Genomic DNA, 20,808 nt, shown 5'->3' with positions numbered 1-20,808 from the left:
CACTGGAGACTGAAAAAAATATCAATATAATGATTCAGCAGTCAAACTCATTTGTTAAGGTCTACCCTCTCTATACAACTTCACTTTTTCCATTATCATCTTCCCACTCTTTAGGGGTATATGGGCTACGCCAATTCTAAATTTTTCATGTTGGAAGGGGCTGTTGATAATATGGGATTGGGGGATGTAACTACTTGAGGTTCTAGAGAGGCCGGCCTCTCAGGATTTAAGGATTTATCTGGCCTAGGAACCCATCTACAGATTATAGGTTTCTATAAGTAATCACATGGAACCTTCGTAGAATCTTCAGATATAGCCCTACATGCTCTTTAGGGTTGGAAGGAATGATTTTGGTTGGGGTTTGGCAAACCATTGTAAATAGCAATATCTAGCTGAAGCCTTGTGAATGAAAGGACTCTTCCAGCCCCTGATACCTTATTTGTTAAAATTCTTTTTCCCCTTTTGGTCAGGCACACATTGTTTATCTCACAGTGTCAGGGCCAGGCTCATCCCTGGGATTCATATCCCATGTTGCCAGGGAGACTTTCACCCCTGGATGTCATGTCCCAAGGTACGGGGTAATGATTTTACTCGCAGAGCTGGACTTAGAGAGAGGCTACATCTGAGCAATAAATGAGGTCTGCTGCAAATAACCCTATATATAACTCCTAGGTAGGTTAAACTTCTCCACTACATAAATAAGCTTCACAAGAGTAAGCCTCAATATCAACGGCTTGGCCTACTGACTTGGGAGTCCCTGATGTTTGATAAGGTATCAAGGGTTTCCCTGGTAATAAAGTGTAATAGTTCTATATATATTTTTCCCATCCCTCTAGGGAATTTGCCAATACTCTTTAATGATCTGCTCAACATACTCTGGGATGTACCCAGACATTACATTGAACTATACAGAAATCCAAGCCCTCATTCCTATTCTGCACTCCATTTACTTGGGTTGGCTTCTTTGGCTTTTTTTTTTTTAATTAATAAAACCAATCAATATACAACACAAACATTCTTAATGTATGAACATTCCACACTTGATGTACAATCAATGGCTCACAATATCATCACATAGTTGTATATTCATCACTATGATCATTTCTCTGAACATTTACATCACTCCAGAAAAAAGAAAATACTCATATATACCATACCCCTTACCCTTCCCTCTCACTGATCACTAGTATTTCTCTCTACCCAATTTATTTAAACATCTGTTCCTTCTATTATTTATTTTTAATTCATATTTTTTACTCATCTGTCCATACCATAGAAAAAAGCAGCATCAGAATAAGGTTTTCACAATCACCCAGTCACTTTGTGAAAGCTGTATCATTATACAATCATCTTAAAGAACTATGGCTACTGGAACACAGCTACACAGTTTCAGGTGCTTCCCTCTAGCCTCTCTAATACAACTTAAACTAAAAAGGGGTTATCTATAATGTGTAAGAATAACTTCCAGGATAACCCCTTGACTCTATTTGAAATCTCTCAGCCACTGGCATTTTATTTTGTCTCATTTCTCTCTTCTCCCTTTCAGTCAAGATGGTTTTCTCAATCACTTGATGCAGAGTCCCACTCATTCTAGGATTTCTGTCCCATGTTGCCAGAGAGGGTTACACCCCTGGGAGTCATGTCCAACACAGGGGGAGGGCAGTGAGTTTGCTGGCCATGTTGGCTAAGAGATAGGCTGTATCTGAGCAACAAGAGAGGTTTTCTGGGGGTGACACTTAGGCCTAATTTTAAGTAGGTTTAGCCTATTCTTTGCAGGGATAAGTTTCCTATGAACAACCCCCAGACTGAGGGCTCAGCCTACTGATTTGATTGTCCTCACTGCTTGCAAGAATATCAGCCCTTCTCTAAATGGGGAAGTTGAATTTTTCCTCTTTCTCAACATTCTCCCAAGGGGACTTTGTGAATGCTTTTTTATTCACTATTCAAATAACTCTGGGATTTATTGGGGCATCTATTTGGGTTGCTCTAAGTGATCTATCCAGACAGATTGAGTTAGATCATGTGCTACAGAAAACTTAGGTTTTAGACAAAATCCTCTCTTTCTCTGCTCTCACAGAGTAAGTGAAATTCTAAAATTAGGCAATGTCTTCCTTACCCCTATATTCTGATTGGCCTTAGTCCTGACCTGATCAGCTTCATCCTCATCTCTAATTGAAGCCTGATCTCATTCTCAATTTCTTTAACAGTTGTTGTATGTGGTAATGCTGACTTTCAGAACTGCAAAGCTCTTACTCTGTGTCTTAGGTGTCATACAGGTACCCAAAGTTACAGGGGCATATCACGTTATACATATATAGCACAGCCTCTCAAAATCTAGAAATAACAATTACTGCTTCAGACTAAATGTGACTGCTATAAGTGCTTACAATCTAAGTCCCAATTTTCTTATAAGTATTTTCTAAATGAGACCATACACTATTTGCTCTTTCGTTTCTAGCTTATTTTGTATCACATAATGTCCCACAAGTTCATTCACAACGTTGCATGCCTCACAACTTCATTCCTTTCTGTAGCATAAACTACTTAAAAGTTACACATATATCCCTTTCTTGCATTATCCACAACAGCTTTTCCAAGATCACATAACAGAAGAATAACTCAATTAGAGATCAAAATGTAGTTCCTATACTTGCTCTAGAATTGAACTGGCTATGTGAATGTGGCTTATTTTCTTCATTTTTAAAGTTTCTCATGAGTTTCTGTGTGCATGTATATGTGTCTGTGCATAATGTATTTTTAGAAAAGCATAATCTCTTCCAGTTAAAAAGTTCTGAATTTAAAATTCAACCTTCTCACCTTGATTATTTCCACCAACTGATCCACACCACTGTCCCCTGGAAATATTGGTTGTCCTAGCAATAGTTCAGCCAACACACAACCTGCAGACCATACGTCTGAAGAGAAAAGAAAAAAAAAAGGTTTATTACTACTTTGTAACTTACGTTGATTTGAAAACTATTTTTATATATTTTAAAATTATATGCAAAGAGTGGCACAATCAAAAGACTGCATAACTAAATCAGAAACAGTCATCAAACTATGCTGAATGGATCTTTAAGTGCTAAACCCACAAAAGATGAAAGAAGGCCAATAAGAATATTCTAAGAAAGGATAAAGCCTATTATTATCAATCATTGGGTATCAAGATTCCAACTAAACAGACAATAGTAGTAAAACAGAGGGCATGATTATCTACATTTCATACTTAAAAATAAACCAAAGACATAACTGTTGCACATTAGCAAGTGTTGACAAGCAACAAGCAAAGCTTCTATCAAAATTTGTATTGGTTTTAAGCCAATGAAAATTTTAAGCAAAATTTTTAAACCTCTAAATAACTGACTTTAGTGTTGTACTGTAACTAACAGGAACATGTGCTAAAATATAATATCATTTTTAAATGCAAAGGACTGGAAAAAACACATTTCATTGAGCAAAAAATAATTCATGTTTATGCCAAAGTAGAAACCTCAATCCTGAGAGAAAACTTTAATAATTTAAAGTTAGGGTAACCACATATCCTAGTTTACCCATCATAATCCTAGTTTATATATTGTTCTCAGTTAATAGCACCCCCTTTCTCAAAAGTATTACCAGGCTGGAAGATAAATTACATGGTCCTTCTATTATTTAAAGCCTACAATACAGACTTCTTGCAAGGAAAAGCTGCTTTTCAGTTTCCAGATGTCTAAGATTCCTGGGTTTTGTATGTATCAACACTCAAGTCCTTTAAGGAGATGAACATAAATCATTGCTGGGCTTTCCATTCTACCAGTATGGAAGGAAAAAATTGGCATGGGAACAACAAATAATAAGAGGTCTGATATGGTGAGATCTATCGAAGAGGGATTGGAAAACCTTTGCTCCAGGGACTATTTTTTACTGTACTAAAAAAATGACACAAAATTCATTTAAGAAATTTAAGTTACTTTTGTCCGAACATCTATTCTGCAAATGTAGCCCAAATGAGCTCTAGTGGATAAATCAGGAAATAGTTAAATGAAGCAATACGAAAATCTGCAAGTGAAACTTTACTCAAAGCCAATAATATTAATTCAAAGTCAAGTGGAAAATATATAGCTCCTTATTAATGTAAATGTTTTATTTTAATCTAAGTTTTAAAAGTATTCCTATCCAGATGGAAGGGAATATGTACTCACTTCTTCCTTCTGTTAATACAAAATAATTCACCTCAGAAGACAAGGTTGGAAAAATTGCAGGGGGAAATTCATAAAACAACAATGGGAAACACTTTTTAGGTGGGATTCAACTACAAATATGGAGGGCAGGAAATAAAACATCAAGGAACACTATCACCTAATGGTTATCACAAAAGATAAAAAATCAAGAGAGACTCAATCCCTCAACCACTAGTGTTCTTCAATTTATGTTAACTCAGGCAAATTACAAAAACCAATATATTTATCCTTCACCTTCTGGTAGACACCAAAATCTCTTCTGTTCTTCACAGGACAAATAGATGAAAGTATACACAAACAGAACAGAAGGCACAAAAGTAGTTGCTTTTGCCATTGAATTTTGTGGTTATTTGGGTTTCAAAACAAAGTAGCATTCTGTTTCACAGTTAACTCCAGTTCAGAGTAAAAGGGACCCTTCAAGATCATCTAGTTTAACATACTCACTTTACAGATAAGGAAATTAAGGTACAATAAAGTTAAGTGACATGCTTAAGCTAAAGTTACCAAATAAGACAGACAGAACCGAAACTCAATTTCCAAACAAGATACTTGTTACCTCCTTGTAACAGAATACTTCACTTGTTAAAGGGGGTTATAAGCTCAATTCCTTGCCCTAAAGAAGACCCATTTGTTCCCATTCTACTGTTTCATGATAAAACAATATAATCAGAGCCATCAGCCTTAGCTCTGGTTATATACAAATATGACAATCTAGCCAGTTCACAGTACTCTTCTGATTTCAAATACCACTGTTAAAGATATTTTAAAAACATACCAGAATCAGTACACTTTCAAATAGCTTTTTTGGCTGGTTAATAAATCTTCCAGACCCTAAGAACCAAAAATCCTAAATAAAAAGAGGGAAGCCAAATTGAAACTCCTTAGGGCCCAAAAGGCCCCAGCTGAACTGGAGGCATAAGAAGAGTTCTAGGTCTAGTAACACAAAATCTGACTTTAGCCATACAAAGGAGGCTAATGGAAATTAATTCTTGATACAGAAATAGCCTGCAGTGCTCTTTTGAGAGAAAATTACCGTACAGACCAATGGATAATTCTTTTACTTTTCTTTTTTTCTTTATTAAAGAAATTGAAGGCTTACAGAAAAATCACGAATAAAATACAAGATTTACCACATCACCGTCAACACCCTGCATTGGTGTGCAACATTTGTTACAACATTGTAACAAATGTTGCACACCATTACAATGACACAATAGAATTGTGCTAATAAAGAACATGGTTAAACTTAGGGTTCACTGTTTCTGAGGTGGAGAGCCATGGGTTTTGTAAAAAAAAAAAAGTATTCTATTATCACATATGCAATCTAACATTTCCACTTTTAATCATATTCACATATATACATATATAATATATATATATTCAGTGCTATTAACTGCATTCACAATATTGCACTACCATCACCACCATCCATTACCAAACACTTCCATCATTCCTAATAGGAACTCTGCACATTTTAAGCTTTAACTTCCCATCCCCTATAACCACCCTGTCCCCCTTGGTAACCTATATTCTAGATTCTGACTCTATGAGTTTGCTTATTTTAATTGTTTGAAATCAAACAGTATTTCTCATTTTGTGTCTGGCTCATTTCAATCAACATGACATCTTCAAGGTTCCTCCACGTTTTCACTCCTTTTTATGGCTAGAATAGTATAACTAATAATAATATATCATACCATATATTGTTTATCCATTCATCAGTTAATGGACACATGGATTTTTTTCTATCTTTAGTATATTGTGAATAATGCTCTATGAACAGTGGTGTGCAAACATCTGTTTGAGGCCCTGCTTTAAATTTTTGGGGTATATACCTAGGGGTGAAATTGTGTGTCATATGGTAGTTCTAAACTTAGAGCTTTCTGAGGAACTGCTAAACATTCTCCCATAGCAGCTGCAACATTTTACATTGCCAACAGCAATAAATGAGTGTAAATATTTCTCTGTATCCTCTCCAACACTTGTTATTTTCCATTTTTTAATAGTAGTCTATTGGGTTTAAAATGGTACCTCACTGTGGTTGTGATTTGCATTTCCCTTATGGCTAATGATATGGAGCATCTTTTCATGAGCTTTATGGCCATTTCTTCATCTTTAGAGAGGTCCCCACTCACATGTTTCGCTCATTTTTTATTGGGTTGTTTTTGTCTTTTTGTTGTTAATGTGAAAGATTTATTTATATATTTTGGATATAAATCATTTGTTGTTGCCAAAAATTTTCTCCCACTGTGCAGGTCATTTTATGTTCACAATAAAGTCCTTTGAGGAACAAAACCTTTTGATTTTGATGAAGTCCCACCTACCTGTTTTTCTATTGTTGCTTGTGCTTTGGGGGTAAAGCCTAAGAAACCTTTGCCTAACACAAGGTCCTGAAGATGCTTCCCTAGGTTTTCTTCTAGGAGTTTGATAGTTATAGCTCTTCTATTAAAGTCTTTGGTCCACAGTGAGTTGATTTTTGTATAACAGCACCATTAGTTATTGTTCCCCAATTAAGTGCTCTTTGCCACCTCGTCAAAAAGCAGCTGGCCCTAAATATGAGGGTTGATTTCTGGGCTGTCAATTCTACTACAATGGTGTATATATCTGTGCTTGTGCCAGTACTATGCTGTTCTGATTACTGTTAAGATCACGAAGCGTGAGTCCTCCAACTTCATTCTCTTTATTCAAGTTGGCTTTAGCTATACAAGGACGCTTAGTTTTCCATATAAATTTAATGATTGGATTTTCTATTTCTACAAAGAAGGTTATTGGATTTTTTATTGGAGTTGCATTTATTGATAAATTGCTTTGTGTAGAACTGACATCTTAACAATAATTAGTCTTCCAATTCGTCAAAAGGGCATATCTTTCCATATATTTAGATTCTTTGATTTCTTTTAGAAATATTTTATAGTTTTCTGTGTTCAAGTCCTTTATATCCTTGGATAGATTTATTCATAGATATTTGATTCTTCTACTTGCTATTGTGAATGAAATTTTCATTTTTTAAAAATTTAATTTCTACCTCTCAATGTTCACTGCTTGTATATAGAAACAGTATTGATTTTGGGGTGTTGATCGTGTACACTACCACTTTGCTGAATTCATTTATTAGCTCTCAGAGCTTGTTACGGATTTATCAGGATTTTCAGTATACAGGCTCATTAACATCTGCAAACGGGAAGTTTTATTTCTTCCTTCCCAATCTGGATGCCCTTTATTTCTTTTTCTTCCCTAACTGCTCAGGCAAGAACTTCTAGTACAGTGTTGAACATTGTGACAGTGGGTATCCTTTCTTGTTCCTGATCATAGAGGTAAAGCTTTCAGTCTTTCCACCATAATTAGTATGTTATCTGTGCGCTTTTCATAGATGTCCTTTATCATGTTGAGAAAATTTACTTCTATTCCCAGTTTTCAACATTTTTATCAAGAAAGGGTGCTTTTTGGGTCAAATGCCTTTTCTGCATTGATTGAGATGATCATGTGGTTTTTTTTCTTCATTCTATTAATGTGGTATATACATTAATTGATTTTATGTTGAACCAACCTTGCATACAAGGGATAAATTCCACTTGATCATGGTGTGTAATTCTCTTAATGTACTATTAGATTCAGTTTACTAATATTTTCTGGAGGATTTTTACATCTATATTCATAAGAGATAATAGTCTGTAGTCTTCTTTCCTGTGGTATTTTTATCCAGCTTTGGCATGAGGGTATTACTGACCTTACAGAATGAATTACCAAGTATTCCCCTCCTCATCAATTTTCTGGAAAAGGTTAAGCAGAATTGGAGGTTAAGTCTTCTTGGAATGTTTAATAGAATATCCCTGCGAAGACTTCTGATCCTGTTTTTTGTTGCTATTATTGTTGTTGGGAGATTTTTGATGACTGTACCAATCTCTTTACCAGTAATTCATTTGTTAATATCTTCTATTTCTTCTGGAGTAAATGCCAATAGTGTGTGTGTCAATTTCACCTCAATTATTTAATTTATTGGCACACAACTGTTGACGATATCTACTCTTAGTCCTTTTTATTTCAGCAGGGTCAGGAGTAATATCTCCCTTTTCACTTCTGATTTTCGTTATTTAAATCCTTTTTTTTTACCTTTCCCAATCTAGTTAAAGGTTTATCACTTTTACTGATCTTTTCAAAAAACCAACTTTTTGGTTGTTGATTCTGTTTTTTTTGCATACCACCGTTTTAAGTCACTGCTGATGAAAATGGGACTTTCTTCAGCCAGTTTGCTATTTAGGCTTTGTAAATCTTAGATCTTTTTGTTCCTCGCTTCCATTAATGCCTACTTCTATATTTATTTTTTGTGTGTGTGTTGTACCATACTGAGTGCCTCCTCATTTCTAAATTTTCGTTGTAGCTACCACAGAGACATTCAGGAACAAAGACATGTCAGAGTCAAATGCCCAGTAGAGGGAGGTCTGTCTCCAAGGAAACAGAGGGGACAATCAAACTCCTAAAAACAGGGGACCTCCAAAACAAGTAACAACCAAAGCCCAGGACAAGAGAGAGACCCAGAAAGCCAGGGAAAACACTACACAGTGCATTCTATGGTTTTGTTTGTTTGTTTTTCTCTATGTTTTTTTTTATACTCCTTTTGTTGTCTTAAGCTGCTTTTGCCTGGAGGGCAAATTCGGCGAGGAAGGTCACCCCAGAGGTGGCTTTCCCAACCAAAACAGTACCAAGGACCCATGATGGGGTACAGACTGGCTCCAGGACAGGCACCAAAATTTTCTCCAATGGGTCCCCAAAGTAGAGCTTTCCTAGCCTTCCCAACAAATACAGCCCTTCTGTTAATTGTCATATGCATCCCTGAGGAAGTGCTGCATCTTTAAATCTCCAATGCCTCTGTCCCTGTCCAGGGAGGGTTGATGCAGTGGCTACTTATGTCTTTCGACCTGGTTCAGAGTTGAAGCTACAACCACTGTAGGCTTTGTCTGGGGCTGGTTGAAACAATAGCTGCTCTCACTGCTGGGAACCAGCAATCTGAATTTCCTAATCAAAAGCTGTCATCAATGATCAGCTGTGCTCACCCAGCTTATTGGAGAAGGGGAAATTTATGTCCCTTTTTGTCACCAGCATGGAGCCAGAGGCTTGACCTCACAAAGGCCTGCCATGAGAATCGGCTACCCCCCCCCCCCCCAGAGAGAGCAAGTTACAGTTCTTTCCTGTAATTTAGCTGTCTCTTCCTCCCTCTCTTCACACGATGCTGTACTGTGTTCTTCTGGTCACAGTTCGAAGATATTTGTTTCAGATAGTTCCTGCCTGTTGTTATTGTTTTTGTGGAAGGACTAGGTTCTGGAACTCCCTGTCTCCCGTGAAAGTCTTGCAGAATTTTCATGTAATAAAGAGTACAAAAATGCTTACTGTTATGCTTTCAAATTATACAGTGCAACTAATCTTCAAGAAAATAGCACTTGTCAAGTCTATCTATAATTATCTGTTATTAAAATATATTTGTATTAGGCTGGACATTCTTCATATTGTTTAACCAAAACAACATAACACAACAAATGAAATGCAGAAGAAAATATGAGAATCTAGCTGTTTTCAAGTAAGTCAGACAGATGTGCAAATAAGTACTACAGCACCAATCTTTTCACTAGTATTTTGTTTTGTAAAATACTGCTATTTTTCATCTAAAATGTTATTATGTAAAAAACTTAATTCGTAATGGATTTTTTCATTATTTTAAAATGATTAAATATATTTTAAATTTTCTTGGCTTTAGTTTCTAACATGATAAATACTGCTGTAACTCTTTGGAATCCTCAATAATTAAGAGTGTAAGGGGTCCTGAGATCAACATATTTAGAAGCTCAGCTCCAGAGGATAATTATTATTTTCACCTCAGACCACAACCCACTACTGCAGTATGAGCCTCTTCCTGACCCTTATAACAAAATGCAAATGTCACTCACACTGGCCATTTTGTCTATCAATTTTTCAAAATGGACTTAACCCATATTTAGTTATTTTCTATCTGCAAGGTTCAATAAATCTATTTGATGGGTTATTATAAATTTCAAAATATATTTCAAGATGATTCCAGTATACTGATGCAGACTCTTCAATCTTAGGGTGGAGTTATTTTTGTAGGAATGGTTGAAATAAGAGATTGAATAGTAGAAAGGATTGTATGGAGCTTTATCGTTTTGTAACTAGAGGTTTTAGAAATTGCTATATCACAATTTTTTTACTGATATATACAAAAATATATTTACTTTTAGATTAGTGATTAAATTCTCCTAATTTTTCCTTCAAAATCTTATTTAACCTGTTTTCATGATAGTTCTCTCTTTCATGCCATTTCATGCCTCATTCCCACCTGACCTAATACAAGAGCCTCCTATTTGATTTCTTTGCCTTCAGTGTGTCACCTCTCTCCATTCACTTTACACAATGTAAACAAAATAAATCTTTAAAAGGGTTGCTTTTATTCAAATTCCTCCCTAATCAAAAGCCAAATATGACCCTGTCAATCTAATTTTATCTGGCTTTTGAGATAAATCACTGGAATAAATGCCCATTAAGTCTTTCTCCCTGTCCACATCTTACTGATTCTTTAAAATTCAGCTTAACCATCACCTCATGAAACCTTACTTAAGGTAGCCTCAGTGCCCTCTATGTAGCAGTTTTAATAACTGCTGATGAATAATAATTACATGTTCGGAATTTTTCTGTCATCAGCTATCTATGATAAAGTGATGGTAAGTGGGACGATCAAGCTGATTCACTGGAATATAAGAATAAAATATTAAAACATCTATCAGCATTTATCTTCTATCCCCTCAAAAGAAATTAAACTATTCTATATCTTAATATACAGAATGACAGCAACGTATGTAATATAAGTATATGTGTATGAATTTATATGCATACAGATATGATGTACATGTATACTGAAGATGTGTGTGAAAACTTTTACTGACAGAATGTGTGATTTCTTCACAAAAAAGTTTTGAGACCACAAGTCTATATATACCGCATATTTTAGTTTTTCTAACATTTACAATATTTACCTTGAATTGTTTTCTATTTCGTGTATCTGATTTATTTCCCTAAGGGGAAATATAGTACTTTTATATTTCCCATGGAACTTTGTTCATTGTGCTGAGCAAGAAATAGTCCTTCAATAGTGAATGGAGTATTCTATCACACTTTGTTTTAAAGCACACCAATTGCATGTTGGAAGATTGCACCCATTTGCCATAATCAATCAATCCACCTATGCATTTACCCATATCCAGTCTGGGATACAACAATTAACAAGATAAGATCATGGCCCTCCAAGAACTAATAATGAGGGGGAAGAGAAACAGTTAAAAATTAAAAAACGTTAAGTACTATAGTAAAAACAAATAGGGTGCTGAGAAGAAAACAGGAATGGATAACAGGTAGAAAATTCTACTTATAAAGGGCAGTCAAGCCTTTCTCTTCAATGAGTTAACAGAGAGAAAGTAAAAGGAATGAACCAGGAAACAGTTTGGTTAACTGAGGAAACTGAAAGCACAATAAGATTGAAATACAACATGTAGAATAAAATCTGCAAATGAGAGTAGAGGTAATAGAAACTAGCCTAATCATGGACAACCTTTTAGACAAAGTTAGAGTGCTTACATTTTAGTTTCCAATAGAAGTAGAGTCTATTTACAAAGTTACTGCCACAGACATAGAAGATATTAGTGAACACAGAGACAAAGAAGCTAGAAATATATGTTTTTAAGATACAATTGATAGAATTTGTCCTGAATACGGTGGGTGAAAAAGGAAGGAATCATAGATGATTCCTTGGTTACTGGCTTGAACAAATAGGTGGACAGTGGTATCATTTGCTGAGAGAGCAAGAGACACATGAAACAATGATGAGAAATAGTAGATTTCTTAAATGATTTTTTTTAACATTTAAAAATTGTAAAATGCATATACAAAAAAGGCAATAAACTTCAAAGTACACTGTAACAAGTAGTTATAGAACAGATTTCAGAGTTTGGTATGGGTTATAATTCCACAATTTTAGGTTTTTCCTTCTAGACATTGAGACTAAAAGAAATAGCAATATGATTTAGGTGCCATACTTATTTGTTAAATTCTATCTTCTCTGTTATAACTCTTCCTTCTCCTTTGATCTTTCTCCCAATCTTTAGGGGTATTTTGGACCATGCCCATTCTAACTTTTTCATGTTGGAAAGGGCTGTCGATAATATGGGATAGGGGGATGGAACTATTTGATGTTCTATAGAGGCTGGCTCCTCTGGGTTTCAGGAATTATCTGGCCTAGGAATCCATCTGGAGGTTGTAGGTTTCTGGAAAGTAATCATAGTGCATGAAACTTTGATAGACTCTCAGATACAGTCCTAGGTGTTCTTTAAGATTGACAAGGATGGTTTTGGTTGGGGTTTGCAAATCATGGTAAATAGCAAAATCTAGCTGAAGCTTGCATAAGAGTAGCCTCCGGAATAGTCTCCTGACTCTATTTGAACTCTCTCATCACTGACACCTTATTTTGCCACAATTATTTTTCCCCCTTTTGGTCAGGAAGGCACTGTCAATCCCACAGTGCAAAGGCCATGCTCCTCCCTGGGATTCATATCCAACGTTGCCAGCAAGACTTTTACCCCGGATGTCATGTGTCCCACATGGGGGGGGGGGGGGGAGGGTAACAATTTTACCTGCAGAGCTGGGCTTAGAGAGAGAGGCTACATTTGAGCAACAAAAGAGGTCCTCTAGAAGTAACTCTTAGGCATAATTATATGTAGACCAAGCTTCTCTGCTACATACATAAACTTCACAAGAGCAAGCCTCAAGAATAAGGGCTTGGCCTACTGACTTGGGAGTCCCTAATGTTTGAGACAGTTAACAGGGGTCTCCCTGGTGGTATTAACAGTTCCTTATTTTTTCTCCCATCCCTCAAAGGACTTTGCTAATACATATCTGCTCAATGTACTCTGGGATGTATCGGGGCATTAAATTAAACTACAGAATTATAAGCCCTCATTCACATTCTAGGCTCCATGTGTTTGGGTTGTTTAAATGTTCTACTCAGACAGGTTAGTGAAATTCTAAAATACAGACAATGTCCTCTCCCTGTATTCTGATTTGCCTTAGTCCCAACGCAACTGGCTTTGTTCTTATCTCTAACTGAAGCCAGATCTCTTTTTCTGTTTCTTTAACAGTTGTTGTATGCAGCAATGCTGACTTTCAGACCTGCAGAACTCCTACTCTGAGTTTTAGGTGTCATACTGGTACACAAAGTTTCAAAGAACCTTTTATACATATATAATACAACTTAAATGACTTCTTTAAAGTTATAATGAATCTGAAGTAATGGACTTCATTACTTGTCAATGTGTGTTCTTTTTTTTAAATAACAACAATGTTCTGTACTAGATCAATATAAAAAGTACTAGATAAGAACTATACTTTATCTAATTGATACATGATATGTTCTATTTATCATAGTTGAAGTGATAATTAGATTATATGACTTGGAGCAAGATACTTATCTTCTCTGAGAATCAGCTGCCTCAATTTCTAAGGCAAAAATAGTAGTACTAATATCTCATATAGTTGTGATGTTTAAAAAAGGTGAATAACAAACTGCTTAGGACAGTGCTCTGAATTTCATTTATTTCATTTATTTCATTTATGATAACTTGTAGGTTGACATGATGAGTTAAGTTACAGCTTCTTAATTTTTTAGAATATTTGTGCCAAATCTTTCTAAGAAATAATGAGAAATGAATGAAAATCAAAATACATGAACATAGTTGGAGTGCATTAATTTGCTGGACTCAGTTTATCAAACATATTTTATTTATATCTCCTAGTTATCAAATATATGCATATAACTGAATTGTACTATCCATACTTACACAGATAGAGTTGTTCTATGAGGCTAGAATTTTGACCACGATGATTCAGGAAGTTTAATATACTGGTTCACAGAAAAATAAACTTTCATTGAATATTTGCAGGACTGTAGGGATGGGTATAATGAGGACAAGATAGCTAAAGAGAGCCCTTGAAATGAAACCTGGAATTGTATCCAAAGGAAGACTTAAAATCATTAAGTAATAAGTACATGCTCCTAAGACCACTTCAGTCGAGCAATGCAGCTCCAGATTAATCCTGGAAAATCTAGGGCAATCCTACTATAAGTTATCTCTTTGTCACCACAACACAGATTCTATTCTAGGAGGTAAACTATCTCTGAGTACTTTTCTATCCGTTACTTAAAGTATGTTACATATATCTACTTGAAAGAAATTCTGTTTGTAATACACTGTTCTAAGTGATTAGAGTTCTATTTAAAGATACAGTCCTAAATATCTTAGTAGAATTGAGTTGGTACAAACAGTAGGTTTGGCTGACAATGCTAGAAGGTTCAATGTAGTAGGTATTATCCCTAAACAGCTTGATTAGTTTTGCAAAGTCAGTTAACTAAAACAGATATGCATTTGATAATAAACAAAATTTTCAATATTATAGACCCAAAACCTACACATGGTCTATTAAAGGTGTTAACACCAGCATCCTCACATACAAAAGTTAATAATACGTTTCCGTTTATGGGTCTTTATGCATCTATATATATATATCAGAAAAATTCCATTTGTATCATAAAAACAAAAACTGTCCAAATTATGATTTTCCAAGGTTTTATGATACTTTTTCTTTTTTTGGGAGTGGGAGGATGGGGAAATTATTTGTATACTTCCGTTTTCTGTTTTTGAACTAAGGAATTCCCTCCAGGGAATCATTATGTAATAGTATAATAATTTTGGCCTGCACACCTGGCCTAAAGTTGCTACTCATCTATTAGCTTTCTATTTGTGCCAGTCCAGCTGATCATACTCCTTCTCCTCACTACTAGCTAGTGGGTTAAAGAGTTATGGGGTATAAGGGAAGGTCAATTAAAAGTGAAGCAAATTCTCTCAATTCAATACCCTCTGCCACTAAACACACTTCTACAGAATCAGTGAATTTAGCCCATCTATTAATAAAAAAGTTCAAATTTGTTTTTTTAAAAAAGCTGACTTGAAATTGAAATTAAATAACTATATTTAGGATCTATATTATGCAATGGTAAAAGAACAGTTTTATTATTCCTTCGAATAGTCTAAAACACTTAAAACTAGACTACAAGAGTACAATTTTTAAAATTCTATACATTTTTGTGTATAAATCTTTAAGAAAAAATATATTTTAGAGTGCAAACATCTTTATATTTAAGTGAAAGCTTAGGTTAGTAACAACAGCCAAATAAATAAAAAGGAGAGGCAATTAATAATTGTAAGACATTATATTCAAATTCAGTACTTACCTATACTAGAGGTATAATCAGTGGCTCCAAAGATCAACTCTGGTGCCCTATAGTACCGAGAACAGATATACGAAACATTGGGTTCTCCTCGGACCAGCTGCTTTGCACTAATAAAAAGAAAGAAGCAGAAGAAGCAGAATTTCTTTAAACTAAATCTAAACCTTAAAATTTAAGGACCTAAACTGTTCTCATTCATAAAACAATGTTTATCCAAAATTCGCTTAATTCCAATCAGACAACATACAAAAAAGAAAATATACTATAACTATTTCTGGTATAAGAAATCTATAATTTTATCATATTAGCTTGGGAAAAAGAATAATTTAAAAGAAAGCATTTGTTAACTGTCACCTAAGGAATGAAAAGAGATAAAAATAATAGAGGAGCAGATGTTGACTTCTTCTGATCTTCTGCTCCCCAAATTCCACCTAATGAAATACAAAGAAGGAAGGGCAGAAAAACAAGAGGCCCCTCCTCCAACCAAAAAGTATGATTATGCTTCTGGCTAATAATAAAAAAATAAATATTCCTCATTCAATATGATCTTTTTTAATAGTAAGAAACTGGTCACTCCTACAATCTGACTCCTGATTGTAAGGCTTACAAGTCCAATATATTTTATTTCTCCACCATCTTAGTCAATTTATTAACTGTCTAAGCATTTTTATCCAATAAACTGAAAAAAATTGGTCCACTTTTTTAGGGACCAATTTTTAGAGATGATTTACAGCCTATGAATTCTAATTCTGCTGTGGTAGACTTAATTAGGTATTCTCTTACTGTAACACTTCTTCCAAAATAGCTTGTGGCATACATTTCAACTATTGATTAAAAGTGATTTCTGTTGAGATGTACCTCAAGATAAGTTGCAGATATACAGAAATAAAAAACTGTTGTAGAAGCTAATCATTTTAATATACAATACTAACAAAAATAAATGTAAGAAATAAATACAAGCAACAATATCAAAACAGCAAAATAAAAAAAAGAGGTAAGTAAAAAAGAAAAGCTAAGGAAATTTTGAGGTAAAGGTACAAGAAAACTGGAGTAGAAATAGATGAAAGAAGTCACAAATGTTTCAAAATCTGGGCTTTCTTTTCTTCCATTTGTTCCTAGTCACTGATGACTCTAACCTTAACCTGTTCTTTCTTCATAAAGCAAGGAAGTGGTTGGGGAGTTTCACATTTTACCCATCTTCCCAAATACTGACACATAGCAAGGATTTCATAAACAAATATTAAACCCTGCTTTAAGACATAACTTGTAATATCTTTCTACCTTTTTAAAAGACTTTTTTTTTTTTAATTAACAAGATGAATTCCAGTGAGATATTCAGAAAATTCACTACAAGACACAGAGGTAATATTGGAAGCCTTGAGTTCGAGAGATTTCTTCACTATGTGATGAAGTTACCTTCTTTCTTTTACAGGTGAGGCTCGATGTAAATCCTGGGGAACCTAAGGGTTGAATTATACATTCCTTTGTCCAACAAAAGTGGTCCCTTACAGCCTTAGTCCTAAAACAGACCAATCAGCCCTTCACTAAGTTCTGGCCTTGTTATATGCTAAAAAGAACTATTAACAACAAAGTAATACTATTTTGTTTAACTCACCACCAATCTGGCACCTAGGATTCTAAAGTGTCTCCAAAAGCTCAAACCAATTATATTAAAAACAAAACAAAAACATTTATTAACAAAAGACTTTATAAAACTGAGTTATTACTATATATGAAACCCCTAGTCTAAATTTATTAAAACAGAACTATGTCTAGGTTCCAAGAGAATGGCCCATGGCAACAGTGCTGTGACACTGTTAAGAACTTGGTGCCTCCTAGGTCTTTACAGTCCATACCAGTCAGTCACTCTCAGCGGGGAAGACATCCTATAATAATAAAACTGTGATTTCAGCAGTCTGTCTCACAGATAGTAAGTAGCAGTGCTTTGCTTCAAGCATCAAATAAAAGTTTTCATTTAATATCCTTTATTCTTTCTTATAGTTCAGGGGACAGATTTATAGCATGTAAAGTAAGTTGGATCCTATAAAAGTTGTCTGGATTCAGGAAACAGTAAATGAGGACAGTCTTAAGAGGACATCTTCGTGAGAAATGTGTATGGCAGATGCACATGTTTATTTTAAGATCTCTTCTTTCAAATGACAGCATGTGGAAAACACACCCAATATTAAAGCCAATGTTTTAACTGTGCAATTATGAGGTATGAATGAGGTATGAACACAGATATTAGCAGGAGTGGGTCAAAATGTAATTTAGAAAGAGCTGAAATGAAAACAATTTGTTAGAAAGAAGAAAAAGAATTAAATTAGAATCCAAGATATGTTTTGAGGCTGAGAGAAGAGACATTATTCTAGATGATTACATCAGAGAGGAAGTGGCAGAGCAATTGCCTGAGTTATAAGGGTTGATTTCCATTGAAAGGCTAGATCAGAGAGGCACAAGAGACTGAACACTATGAAAAGAGAAAGGATGACGTTTACCACAGACACACGGTATATTATCAAGGAACAAGTTTAAGAAAGTGGGCTGTAACTTGCAAAAAAAGGTAGAAAAATATCAAATTATAGAGGAAAAGGAAGAAAACACTGCTATTAGACTTTTTACCTCATTTCTAAATTGAGGAACTCCGAAGTTCTAAGGATATACAGTAATTTCAAAAATCAATATTTTGAAAATGTAATTCTTATTGAAAAAGGAATGCATACATAATAAAAATTCAAAAATACTGAAGTACAATTTACAAAAAAAATTGTTTCCTGACTACACAATACTGCCGAAGTTTCCTTTCCCCAGAGCAATCAATAGCAAGGAGTTTCTTATGTATTATTCTAGAAATAAATGATGTATTTGTATACATATAGTCACACACTGTGTTTTATATTATTGTTGGAAAAGTTTTAAGTTTACAGAAAAATCATGTGTTCTGTGTATTTTAAAAATATAAAAGGGACCACACTATATAACAGTTTTGACCTTTCTTTTTTCATAATAAAGATCATATTTCTTCAGTCTAAACAGAGCTGCCTCGTTTTTCATGGCTGCACGTATTACAAGCATGGTACAAATGTATTTTATTTGGTCATTTTCTGATGGACAGACATTTAAAAACAGTACAACAATAAAGTCCCTGTATATACATGAGTATTTTTCTCAAGATTTACAATACGTACATGAGTATTTTTAAGCAAATAATTCCTAGAAATCAAAATTATTGGATGAAAGAGCATACACTCTTATAACTGGAGAAAATTCCTAAAACTACCCTTGCAAAGAGCTGTACTAGTTTATGTTTCTTTCATAAGGACTACAGTGCTTATATTAACATTATAAAAAGAATATATTTAAAAGAACTTATGCTTGGGAGCAGGGAAGGAAGGGGAAGGGAAAAAAAAAAGAGACCTTGCTTACCTTCCAAAGTCACAGAGTTTTAAGACAGCTGTATCAGGATCCAACAAGAGGTTCTGTGGTTTAATATCCCGATGGCAGATTCCAAAGGAATGGATATAGGCTAAACTTCGGAACAGCTGATACATATACAACTGGAAAAAATAGTAAAACTTAACTAAATACATCCTATCCAAAACAAATCAGAATCCTTATGCAGTAAATGAAGTAACAGATTCTCAGAACAGAAGACATGATATCCTGGGGAATATTAGCACTCAATCTTCCTTTAAAAGCTTTCATGTCATTTCTATACAAATTAGTTCATTAAAATGTTATTATAACCATGTTATATTTATACTGTCCTATAATAACTTAAAAAAAGAAAAGCTTTAGAAAATGCTTCAAAACTTTTTATCTTGTTGATATCTCACTACAAGCATGTTGAGATGGGCTTTTCTTTATTTAAACAGATGAAAAGCTCAGTAGGTATGCCAAATCATATGACTAATAAGCAACTATATCTAAAGCAAAATTTAAGTCTTCTGAGTTTTAAATTCATTGTTCTTTCTACTATATCAAGCTGTTTATAATGTAAAAATATTCCCAGTTTTATCTTCGGAATAATATTTATAATATTTTTCCTGAGAAGTCATCCTCAGATGTTACTGACAGAGAGAGCTGGGAAAATTCACAGATGAACTGGGAAAATACATAATCAGTGATCAGTAACCCGGAGTAGTAGATTGAATTATGTACCCCAAATTAGACACATTCTTAATCGAATCCACATAACTGTGGGTATGAGCCCACTGTAAATTAGATGTCTTGAAGATGTTCTTTTAAAATTAAGGCAGGGCCAAATCAAACAGGTTGGGCCTTAATCTGATTCCTGAAAGCATTTATAAACAGAAGAGAGTCAGACACAGTCAGAGAAACACATAGGAAGGAGTCGCAAGTCAGAAGCCAACAAAACCCAGAAAATAAAGGAGAAGACATAGCCATGTGACACAAGGTAGATACAAACCAAGAAACTTCAAAGATCAGTAGCAGCCAGAACCAGAATGGTACAAACTTTGGGGAAAAAGCATCAGTTTGCTGACACCTCAATTTGGGACTTGTCCTAGCCCCCAAACCGTGAACCAATAAATTGCTTTTGTTTAAACCAATCTGGTAGAAGTACTGCCACTTCTTCTGCCATTGAAAAACAGATGCCTAGCTGACTACTGGGATCAAATGAAATATTTTTTTTCAATCTTATTACAAAAACAGATAGACTTAAGAAACAGGGTCTTCGGGGAAAGAAAAAGATTCTTGACTTGGAAAGACAGGGACATTGTGTAGAAAGTTGATTATACCTTAAAGCTTCTATTTATTCCAAACTCAGAGCTTAGGTTTGCTCTTTCTGACTTACTACCTTCTGACCTCTACCTCCAGGTTACATACCATGGAAAGAATTTTTGAAGTGGTTCAAAGAAAAGAAACAAGCGCCCTGGTTAAAAAAAAAAAAAACAACTAAAAATTAAAAGGTCAGATGAAGTAGTGATTAATGCACCATCTTTGGAGGTTATTACTAATACTTAGATCAATTAAACTTAACATGAAACTATTCTACAAAGAGGCATGATGAAAACTGCAGAGTTGCATTTCAGTATATTCTTCTTAAAACTGAACTAAAGCTAGAAATGCTTAGGCCTTCTTTAAAATGAAGCATGATGCAAAAATGTTTAGATTAAGATCTTCAACAAAATCAGCATTTCAGCACCAAATTAAGGTTCAGGCATTTAGGTATCATTACTATTTTAGTTTCCCATCTGCTAAAACTGATACTATACAATGTGTTAA

The 20,808-nt window shown here is 34.6% G+C and overlaps 1 protein-coding gene across 5 annotated transcripts in view; it reads right to left on the bottom strand.

Annotated features, from left to right (window-relative positions):
* The window catches only part of GSK3B (glycogen synthase kinase 3 beta), a 283,540-nt gene that overhangs the window by 81,276 nt on the left and 181,456 nt on the right, over positions 1 to 20,808 (bottom strand). For all 5 annotated transcript variants that reach the window (XM_077118222.1, XM_077118221.1, XM_077118224.1 and 2 more), the window contains 3 exons: positions 18,988 to 19,118; positions 15,565 to 15,671; positions 2,818 to 2,915 (listed from right to left, as the gene is read on the bottom strand). In XM_077118222.1, coding sequence (XP_076974337.1) covers positions 2,818 to 2,915; positions 15,565 to 15,671; positions 18,988 to 19,118 — 336 coding nt within the window. The remainder of the gene's footprint in view (positions 1 to 2,817; positions 2,916 to 15,564; positions 15,672 to 18,987; positions 19,119 to 20,808) is intronic.

Source organism: Tamandua tetradactyla, chromosome 10 (genome assembly GCF_023851605.1).
Source record: "Tamandua tetradactyla isolate mTamTet1 chromosome 10, mTamTet1.pri, whole genome shotgun sequence".
NCBI lineage: Eukaryota > Metazoa > Chordata > Mammalia > Pilosa > Myrmecophagidae > Tamandua > Tamandua tetradactyla.
This window is presented reverse-complemented; position numbering and strand designations above follow the sequence as displayed.